General features: G+C 35.8%; 1 protein-coding gene across 7 annotated transcripts in view; it reads right to left on the bottom strand.

Annotated features, from left to right (window-relative positions):
• Positions 1–1600: 1600 nt before the first annotated feature.
• LOC144445175 (uncharacterized) overlaps positions 1601–12116 on the bottom strand; it is an 84475-nt gene continuing 73959 nt past the window's right edge. For 6 of the 7 annotated variants that reach the window (XM_078134713.1, XM_078134714.1, XM_078134715.1 and 3 more), the window contains 5 exons: positions 9988–10047; positions 8370–8537; positions 7369–7545; positions 6293–6447; positions 1601–5312 (listed from right to left, as the gene is read on the bottom strand). In XM_078134713.1, coding sequence (XP_077990839.1) covers positions 4912–5312; positions 6293–6447; positions 7369–7545; positions 8370–8537; positions 9988–10047 — 961 coding nt within the window. In that variant the 3' untranslated portion in view covers positions 1601–4911. The remainder of the gene's footprint in view (positions 5313–6292; positions 6448–7368; positions 7546–8369; positions 8538–9987; positions 10048–12116) is intronic. The other variant, XM_078134716.1, reaches the window with a different exon arrangement.

Consider the following 12116-nt stretch of genomic DNA (forward strand, 5'->3'; position numbering starts at 1 on the left):
TGCATAAATATTTTTGAACAGGTCTAGAAAAGTATATCTTACTCTTAAACTTTTGACGAACACAGCTAAGGGCAGGGGCATGTGAATTAAGCTATTACGCAGTTGCCACTGATTCGGAAAACATAGATATACTTTATTACTCATTAACAAGACAGCCATATTCTAAATGAAATATTTTAAACTCATGGATAACTATCTATAAACGTATATAGGCTGTGTATATATGGACCTGTATACTATTGAAATATTATAAGATATTTCTATATATACTAGCTATACAAAAATCACTATAGATAATAGTTACAGACGCATATATCATTTCAAAAGTATACAGGCCTGTATATACATATATGCATGTATATTGAGTTTTCCTCAAGTTTAAAATGATATTTCATGCAAAAAGGCTGAAGTGATTGCTGACTACAGGACAGATTTCATAGAACAGGGCTGCATGGACAGGACATTTGATTTCCTACACTGTACAACAGGACAGGGTGGAATCAATGCTAACTACAGGACATTTGACTTCTTACACTGTAGAACAGGACAGCATAGAACCAGTTAACTACAGTACATTTCATCTGCTATACTGTTGAACAGGACACTATGGAATCTATGCTAACTACAGGACATTTATTTCTTATACTGTAGAACAGGACTGCACAGACTTAAAGTGGCACAAGCTGAGTTTGTATGCTTTTTACTCACATGAAAATACTTATTCTAGTATAATGTTAATGTCAACACATGTCTTCTATGACATTACAATTGTCTTCTCACATTGTTAGAAGTTAATTGCATTGGGAAAATCTCCTCAAAATTTTTTGATACGTATGATAAATTATGTCATTGCTTATTCATTTATGAGCTATATCTTCATACCCGGTTGACTCCAGTCAATTGCAAGTGATGGTCAAATATGTTTCAGTAAGTAGAAGACTGCAAGTACCTTTTAAATCTGTACTGTAGCAAAGGTTGTGCCCAAAACACAGTCTAGTTCATATACGAGTTACGATTAATACAATTGTAGTAATTGTAACATGTATCGTATAGAAACTAGACTAGTGAGTGAAGGTGATTGTAGTAATCATAACTTGTATAGAAACTAGACTAGTGAGTGGAGATGATTGTAGTAATCATAACTTGTACAGAAACTAGACTAGTGAGTGAAGATGATCGTAGTAATCGTAACTCGTATAGAAACTAGACTAGTGAGTGGAGATGACTGTAGTAATCATAACTCTTATCGTATGGGAATTAGACTATATAAACCCAGCTTGTGCCCGTTTTAAGGCTAACTGTACAGAACACTTTGTAGTACAGGACGGCATGTAATCCAGGCTGTACACACAATCACATAGCCTGCACTACCAACCTGAAGATGTGCTATATTGACTTGGAGCAACTGCAATAGTAGGACAGGATTCTAATATTCTGCTCTCTCCCCATTCTGACAGTATAGAATCACTTCAATCCAACACAGCATTCAGAATCACTCAGATTATTCCACACAGCTCAGAGAAGGGGTGTTCAAATAGGAATTCAGGCAAGTTTCATACATTCAGTTTTTAATTCATCGAAAGTAATTTAATTCTCTCAGTACTTAAAAACCTGAATTTATCAAGAAAATATTGCACAAAAATTTGACATGGTACGAACAACTGAGCATGCAGGATAGTACAGATGATTTACTAAGAGTTCAAAAAAAATACAAGACAAACATCACTCACTAAAAGAATTCTTTCGGCTCCAGAGTTTTACAAAATAATCCTGAAATCATATCTCATTCAAAGTTTTGAATTTCATCTTTGGTGCTACCACACAACAAGCAGTTTTGATATCGTACAGTACAGTATTGCCTTGGTGTTTCACTCATGGGACATTATGTTTGTCATACAAAGATAGACATATTTCAACTCTGGACTAAAAATAACAGAAACACAACAAACAAACAAACACACACACACACACACACACACAAGGATCCTTTACCCAATCAAATTGAAAAGTTATACAGCATTGCTAATTTTTTTACAGCACAGTAGAAACTGGCTTCTGCAGAAAACATAACACATGTGCAGAGCATGCCCATGTACTTGATGATTTTAATGGCTGAAATTGTTCACTTTCCAGCTGATAAGTGAAATAATTCTATTCTACATCCTCACTGTGTAACAACACCTCTGTAATTTTTTCCTTTTGCATGTGAAGTTGTCGAAGTGTGTGTAAACAACATTGTGTCCCATCAGTTAAACACCAAGGCAACTTTAATCCTCCTGTAAGTTAAACTCAGGTTTCCATGGATAGAGGTCAAAGTTCATTTTCATTTCACCAGAAGTCTGTGGGGTCAAAGGTGATTAAAAAATGTTGACAAAATCACGTTTCGCAACAAACAACTAATCCTTTTACTTCACGATTACAAAAGTAATCTCCCAAAAAGTTTGCAGTCAGAGAGAACTTTATCATTTCATTCTAGGTAGCATTGACTAATTATGGACAGATCTTGGAATCAAAGAATAGCACAAAATATATGTATAAGCCGAGTTCTGAATATTTGTTCACTGTTTAAATATGAAGTGTTCTCTCTGACTTACGACATGTGTCTCAAACTAGACAAGTGGTGACAGATCATCGTTGATGAGACAGCAGCAAAAATCTGGGATTCGTCGTCTGAAATATTTTGGAGAAATTTTCATTTACAATCAACTATTGCAAAGTAAGAAATCTGCTGAAACAAGCTACTCTTAGACTGTAAGATATATACTGCCCTCAGTGGTTTTCTCTTATGAGAGAGAGAGAGAGAGAGTAGCCAATGACTAAGGTCACCCCATGGTCGTAAACCAAAGCCTCTTTTACGACACTGTCCAAGACGCACCACCAAATAAGCTTTATTTTGCATTTTCACGGGAGAAATAACATCTGTTTTGCAAGAATGGAGCACCCCAACGCTCATTCTCACAAACCAGAGCTGTTATTTCGTCCACTACACTTTGAAATAAAAGTGGGAGGCTTGTTAAGAAAGGTGACATAAAACAGGCTGTGGTTTGCGACAATGCCCAACACTGTATCTTACAGACTCACTACCTCAAGTTCATTAAACTGAAAGATCACCCATTGAGGGCGCTCTTCTCTTTGGGGAAGGAATGATAGGATGACTGCATCGACATATTTATGAAAGCAATGGTGGTATGTGAGTCTGCTAAGCAATATAGTGTGTTCCAAAAACTAAAAGTTGCAAAACTTGTTTAGTTTTATCACATTTGATATATAGCTCAGTAATAATTCATCTCACTATCAGAAATATTCAAAAAATAATATCTTCTATTCTCAAAGCACTGGTTTAATAGTGCTATTTTAGATTCATTCAAATTGCTGATTTTTTAAAGGAAAGTTTACAAATCTCTGCCCAAAAATGGGGACAATAAAATAAATAAAAAGTTAGAGACCATTTATCTCTCCCTGTCGGCTGTACATAATAACTTATAAACTGAGAAAACCATATAATAATAATAATAATAATAATAATAATTTATATACTATGCTGGATATATTTAACAGTATATTCTTATTTCAGAAAGGACATTTGAAAATCTGAAATTACACCCTGCATTAATTGAAACGGTATGCCGTAATTCCATTTGAAAGACTAAATAATTCTGAAGCAGACAACATCTTTTGTAATATATATATAATGGTCTGCACATTTTGAAATAATGCAATTGAAGTCAAACAAACAAATATTACTTGGATCATACCATTATTTATAGGGTAAGTCAGTTTATACCATTATAATGTAGGGTTGGTTAGTTTACTCATCATCTTAGTACTATTTGTAGGGTAAGTGTAACTATTTGGGTCATACTATTTTTTCATAGGGTAGGTATGCTTGACTTTGGTCTATCATTTGCCAGGAAAATTGACGTGGATCATACCATTATATGTAGGGTAAGACAGATAAGAGAAATCTCAACAAAATAGATACATGATTATGGTCCGATTACGTATTTCTAGAAGTTTCTAATAAAATACACAACATCAGAAAAACTGACAAAATTATTACAAACTTGACAAATCTAGCACTAGTCTTTACATAATCTGACCATTCACCAACAATACAGTATAGTTCTTGATCTATAATGTCAGTTGTAACAAATGGCAGTGAAGTATATTTGCACTGGTCCCTTTATAAATATACAGTAAACTCACAATAATGAAGCAACGAAGACATTCACTTGCAGGAAGGCATTTCTAGTATAATGTACAGCAATAATGACCATGAGTTTCTTCCCAAGATGTTCCCTTGCAGCACACATAAAATAAGTGGAAATGGCGACAGTTGAAAGTCACTGGCACCAATGTATGGAGTCACAGTAATCTAGTGCCAACAATGTAGCTATGCAAATTAAGACAATGTAGCCATACATATCTACAGTAGCAAGATTCATATAGATGGTGGCAGCAATATAATGTAATATATAGATCTGCAGTGGCAACAATGTAGCCATGTGTAATAATAATCACAACATTGTAGCAAGATAGATTAAGACCAGCAACAATGTAGCCAGAAATATCTGCAATGGCAACAATGTAGCTAGATAGAAACTGAGTACAATGGTAGAGACTACTATGGTGAAACAACTACTGCACAACATATTATACAATTTTACAGTACATAGCACATTTACATAGATGTGTATATTCAGTAACACTCTAGCTTCTCTGTGAAATGATTCATAGTGTAAATTTTTCTCTGTATTCATCTACTTCAATGCTGCAAGGGTGGTTGGGAAATCACAAACACACACAATAACATAATCTTTTTCTGCTAACATAAAGAGATGACATTTATTGTAAAATTTGTGTACATTACACTGGCCAACAAGTGTCAATACACTAAGTCTCGCGTATTGGTTACGGCGTGACAAGTGGAGGAATCGAAATGTCCGATAGAGCATGTTTGACGGCACTGAAGAGGGCGCTGTTTTCGGCAGAATAATTATCCAAACATAAACTTTTCAAAGTAGCAATGTAATTATCAAAGTTCTCTTCATTTGGTATTTCTTGATTGGTTGGTAGTTTCACTTCCGATAAGTGTAGCATAACACTTTTCTTCAGATGCTGGAAATATTCGTCGACTGTTGATGTTTTGTCCTCGATAGTCTTGGTTTCTCGTTCAGAAAATTTGAGTTGGTTTTCCATGCTCGTAATTTGTGTACGTAGTTTGATCATTTGTGACTCCATTTGTGAGTTGTTGTTCTGCAATTCATCAATTTCTTGCTCCAATGCTTTAATATCTTCATCATTCTCTATACCTGTTACAAAATTATAACATTTCAAGTTTTATAACTACCACTTTATACGTTTACAGTATTTTGATCACAGGGTGATTAGATTCACACAACAGAGATACCGCTACCACCCACTTCTGTAATCTACCACATTGAACAACAATAATTCTAGTTTGTGTCTATCATACTAAATCAAAGCCTTAATAATAATAATCTTTATTCGTCCAAATAAATTCGGAAATTTGTTGAATGGTCACCGTAAGAGCAGTGCCCTAGTGTTGAAGAAGCAGGAAGAAACTGGAGTACCCAACGGCAAACATGCGTTGTTCGGCAGTGTCAAACTGAGCATCACCCTTCTTACATACAGACAGACCTGGTTAAATTTTAAATCAAACCCAGCGGACACCAGGCACGTTCGAACCCAAACTGCAGAGGGTAAGAGGCGTACAAGCTAACCATTTGGCCACCGACAACCCAAGCCTTGATTACCAGTGTTGTATGAACTTTTCCCTTGAGAGACAGTATGAAATAACCAACACACTGCTCAAGGCTTTCAGGTACATATTACTCATTTCCTCACCCTGAAATACCAACCTCCTCATCCCTAATACCACACAATAGACTCTCCCTTTCAGAGACAAACAATGGGAATATACCATGTGAAGACAGTGTTGGGGTGTGAAATATCGAAGTTACAATTCAAGGCTTTCAGACACATACACTCATTTCCTCACCCTGAAATACCAACCTCCTCATCCCTAATACCACACAATGGACTCTCCCTTTCATAGACAAACGATGGGAATATACCATGTGAAGACAGTGTTGGGGTGTGAAATATCGAAGTTACAATTCAAGGCTTTCAGGCACATACACTCATTTCCTCACCCTGAAATACCAACCTCCTCACCCTTAGCACCACACAATGGACTCTTGCTTTCATAGACAAACAATGGGAATATACCAAGTGAAGACAGTATTAGGGTGTGAAATATCAAACTCACCATTCAAGGCTTTAAGACTTATAGTACTCATTTCTTCACCATTAAGTTTAGCTTTCTTCATAGCAGCAGTGGCCCTCGGACAACCAGACAAACTACGATGGGTTAAAAAACTACCGTTAGAATGACCTGATCCATCACAACCTGGTGTTGGACACCTATAAAACAAAGACAGACAGAAAGAAAAATATACTTAGTTATGAAAATGCCTAAGTCTGAAATTTTCTGTTGGGAAAACTACATTTCATATTACATTATGTTAATGCACAGCCTCTGAAAAAGTTAGTCAAATATGCTGTAACCTATTTGTAATGAACTCATTAGTGGACTTGAGCTAACATTTGCTGTCATAAAGCAGTGTTTTTGTTAAGGCGGTCAAGTAGGTAAAATCTACCCCAGTCCCCAGGGCAGTTTACGAAGGTTCGCCATCAAAATTACGGTAAGTAGTATTGCAAATTTTAGCAGATTTCCCTCCTCTGTTACTGTGGTTTCCAAACTTTAGCAAAAAACACTGTAAAGTGTGTATTATAGCAAAGTATGTACTCTCTTAGAAATGTAAGTTTGGGACATAAACAAGTGTTTGCTGAACTGAGTTCATTGTAAAGAGGTCACAGAGTATATAGAAGTGTGTGGCATTGCAATATAAAGACAAACCACCTCCAATGCTACAGCAATAGAGTTCTTGAGTCAAAGCATATTTAACCACAGGGGACAGCAAGCATTTAATTGATTGAATAATTTAATCAATTTAATCAATCGATTACATGTTTGCTGTCCCCTGTGATTTAACATACTAACCCTCAGCATTCCCAAACCCACAACCCCTGCCAAAAAATAGCCACGTAAGTGATAGTGCAATAAAAGCAAAGCTCCTTAACTGATAGTGCAATAAAACAAAAACCCCACAAGGGATACATGAAAAACAATATGGCAGATGAAAAGTATAGTTTAGACGTAGACAAATGGTTGAAATAAGATCTTTAAAAAAAAGGCAGGACAAGAGTAAATCTACCAATATCCTACACAATTCATAACTTTATATGACTTCATCTAATCTATTTAATATTCCATCGACTTACGTTAGTCCGTCCATTTTAATAGCCTTCCAATTCTGACTGTTATCTGTTCCTGTCTGTTGCTGGGTTTTCAACAGAACTGTGGTACTTTTGGTTGCTAGGGGACACCCCGATGCACTACGATGAGACGCGTATTTGCCGGTCACATGACCAGACCCATCACAACCTGGTACAGGACATCTGCCACAAAAAAATAATCAAATCAAATTTTTGTCTGAAATTTTTTTTTTTCACAATGCAGAAATCAAAATTTTAGCTATTTATCAAATGAAACGTAACAAAAATCATTAAAGCATGGAAAAAATGCTGCAAACATAATTTTAAAAGGCACACAGAGTTGGCGACTGTCATTTACAAATTATTTTAAAATCTAGTCTACATAATCTGACCATTCACCAACAATACAGCAGTGTTTTAGCTGTATTTATGGCGAATGAAGGGACGCCATCAAATTAAATTACAGGGTTTAGCAGAGCTAGACAAATTATGCGTTGTTGAATAGTGGTTTGACTAACGCATTAACTTTTGAATAGATCAAGCACTATATACTCTTACACGTTTCCATAGTAACCATTGAATGGTGAGATAGATACTGTACCATGTAACACGACGAATCTAAACATTTTACACATGTAAAGTAACAGTGGACAAAATCTGGAAGATATGCTGTGTTGTGTTCCCGTACAGAGAAGTCTAATTTGGGTTGAACGACAGGATATATTAGAAAGTCTGGTGGACACAATTGAATTAATTCTTTGATAGTCTGTATTAGGTGATGTCATCCTCATGCATTGGTCAACCCCCTTCCACCACAGAGAACAGAACAACTCAAAGTATCTGACAGTCGTGACTCCTTTGGCAGGCTGTAAGGTAAGCCATGTTAGGGCGCCCTCACACATCGACCAACTGCTTTCACCTTTGATGGCAGAACACACAACATATCTTGTAGTTCTAACCCTTTGAAGTTTGAGAGAAGCTATGAACCTATCAGTTCATTTTCTTACTTAATAAGCTCCTCTTCTTTCAGGAATCCAAATGCATTCTCTCCTTCTTTCCTGGGTGATGCTAAAACAGTTTTTCCCTTTTTTGCCCTCGGACAACCAGACAGACTACGATGAGAGGAATAATTCCCTGTCACATGACCGGATCCATCACATCCTGGCGTTGGACACCTAGTATCAGAGATTTATGTAATTAGTATTTGTCTTAGTTTGAACATATCACTTACTTGCTAAAAATAGTCATCTGTATGTCACAGAACTGTTTCAGTCCTGTCTGTATGTCACAGAACTGTTTCAGTCCTGTCTGTATGTCACAGAACTGTTTCAGTCCTGTCTGTAAGTTACAGGACTGTTTCAGGCCTGTCTGAATGTTACAGGACTGTTTCAGGCCTGTCTGTATGTTACAGAGCTGTTTCAGGCCTGTCTGTAAGTTACAGGACTGTCTGTAAGTTACAGAACTGTTTCAGGCCTGTCTGTAAGTTACAGAACGGCTTCAGGCCTGTCTGTATGTCACAGAACTGCTTCAGGCCTGTCTGTAAGTTACAGGACTGTTTCAGGTCTGTCTATCACATGTCTGTATCTTAACGTCAGTCAGTCAGTCACCAGGCTAATAAAATATCCATCTGTATGTTACAGAACTGTTTAAGACCTGTCTGTATGTTACAGGACTGTTTCAGGCCTGTCTGTATGTTACAGGCTGTTTCAGGTCTGTCTGTCACATGTCTGTATCTTAACGTCAGTCAGTCAGTCACCAGGCTAATAAAATAGCCATCTGTATGTCACAGAACTGTTTCAGGCCTGTCTGAATGTTACAGAGCTGTTTCAGACCTGTCTGTCATGTCTGTTCGTCACCAGGCTAATGAAATACTATTTACACATTACATAGGTGTTTCAGGCCTGTCTGTCACATCATCTGGCTAACAAAATGGCCACTAGTATGAACTGTTTCAGGTCTGTTTCACATGTCTGTATCTTTGGGTGTGTCTGCTAAAATTAATACACTTTTCATATCACAGAGCTGTACACAAATAACAAACTTGGGACATTTGATATCTTTATATGTGACAAAAAAATAGAATTACTGAATGGATATTCATAACTAACTATCCAATCAATTTTTATGAATGTAATTTTTTTTACACTCAATTTTAGAACAGGTGGGGTACGTAGATTTTTTATTTTATTTTATAATTATTATTTTTTTCATGAGTGAGTGTCTAGTTCAGATAGTTATGTTTTCTGTTGTTTTCCATATAGTCTCTGTGTTATTGGTTTCTTCCCATCAGATGTACAGCCATTACAGATTGGAAGAACAGTTTTATATTATCTTTTTAAGTTGATGTCAGTTTCTGCAGCCACTATTTCTCATGAGACTGCACAATTTTTGTGATTTTATTATCTTTTTCTCAAATGAGTAAAAAATGTTTGGGGTTGGCAGTGAAAAACTAGGTGGGGTAACCACAACCAAACATTTTTTTTTCTTTAGACCTAACAAGAGCCATAACAAAAATGGATACTGTACTGCATTGTATATACATGCAAAATGAATCAAGAAATATCAAAGTTAAATTACTTTGCAGATTGAAATTCTTAATAATCAGAGATAGAGTTCAAGGTTTACCTTAGTTCCTGTGACCCTTGTATGATCATACTCTTATCAGCATTAGGACAGCCTGACAAACTGTAAGAAAATTTACAAACTTCAATCAGAATCCACACAGATGTACTTTTTATGTACACATAGTTGAAATCTTACATTAGTATTTTGTGTCAAATAGACAACATTTTATATGCAAGAATGAATGTTCATAAACTCTGGGTTCATACTTCCTAACAAAAATTTCTACTCACAGCCAAAAAATTTCTTGAAAAGGAATCCCAAATTTTTGCAGAATCGCTCATGTCTTGTCAGTATCGTCAGGAAAATTAGGAAAATTTGGGATTTGCTTCCAAGAAATTTTTTGTAGAAATTTTCATTACTAAACATTTTACATGGTAGTATCAAATAGATACGGTGTTGAAAACTCCATCTTTACTTCAAGTCACTGTCGCCTTGAAAGCTCGATAACAAGGTGGATGAACATCACTATGTGGACAAATTTTCTTCTCAATCTTCTCATATTCTGCAATTTTCATACATGTCCATATCATAGACAACAAAATTATGTAAAGTACATCCCTACTACAGAAATTGCACTTCTAAATGTACAATATATCCATATATGGACAATATGGCTATATATGTATATGGATTATATATCCATATATGGACAATATGTCCTTGTCTGGACAATATAGCTATACATGGATATGTCCATATATGGACAATATAGCTAAATATGGATATGTCCATATATGGACAATATAGCTATATATGGTTGTGTCCATATATAGACAATATAGCTATATATGTATATATGGATATGTCCATACATGGACAATATACTGTAGCTATATATGGATGTGTCTATGTATGGACAATATATCCTTATATGGACAAAATATCCATAAATGAGAATATATTGTTCATGGTTCCAAGAATCAATAGGACAGTACAATACAGTTCATTTAAACAATAAATTGGACATTAAAATATCCATACATAGGTAATATATCAATATATGAACAATGTACATATAAAGGCAAGATGCACATATATGGCTAAAACTTACATTAAATATGTATCTCTACCCCAGGTAATATGATATCATGCTAAATATCCCAAAAACAAACCCAATCCAAAACAATACAAACCTTACCAATACAATATTATACCTTTCCCATTACAAAACAAAACACTGCTCAGAAAACATAACACTTCGAAAAAAACAGCAAGAAGACCTTCCTTCAAGCGACAACACTATGATATCCCATGCACATCACAACGTGATTGTAGTATTGTTACAATAACCCCTCAAATGCCCTCTACACTGTTTAGATCCCCCCCCCCCCCATGTAAAGACTTCTAGTATCTTTCACCATTAGCAAGGATAAGAATACTCAGAAATGAGATATGCAGACCTTGAGATAGTTCACAGTAGCTTAGAGCTAGGCAGTGAGAATGAATTCTGTTTGTAGTTGATCAGTGACAGAGAGAGCATGGCGATTTTGTTACTGTGGTCAAAGTTAATCCCACTCAATACAGTAGTAAAGAGATCTGTTTAGTAACGTTTTCTACATGCTTGCTTCAAAGTGATAAAATTTACAGATTACACAACCTGTTTCATGTACCAAATGCATGCAAATCACATGTCCAAATCATGGTAGTGGTACCTATCTGGCATGTTACCTGCATGCAAATCACATGTCCAGAGCATGGTAGTGATACCTAACTGGCATGTTACCTGCATGCAGATCACATGTCACAGACCATGGTAGTGGTACCCATCTCATACGTTGCCAGTATGAAGATTACATGTACAGATTGGATTTGTGGTATGGTATCTCTACATTAGATGTTACCTGCATGCACACCACATGTTCTTACACCTGACTGACATATTACCTGCATGCATATGAAAAATTATATCCATTTTTGGAAAGTAGCGTCACTGACCATTAAAATTCTAATCAGAACTGCATTTGGATGATTTCATTGGATAAATCATTTATATGTACAAGAGGTAATACCACAAACCTGTGACTTAGTATATAGGTAGAGACATTTCACACAGTGTTATATCATTTTGTTATCTGAACTTAAGTTAGCCAATGAGATGAATGAGCAGGAAATTAATTCTAATATTGATT

The sequence above is a fragment of the Glandiceps talaboti genome, chromosome 14 (assembly GCF_964340395.1).
Source record: "Glandiceps talaboti chromosome 14, keGlaTala1.1, whole genome shotgun sequence".
NCBI classification, from domain to species: Eukaryota; Metazoa; Hemichordata; class Enteropneusta; family Spengelidae; genus Glandiceps; species Glandiceps talaboti.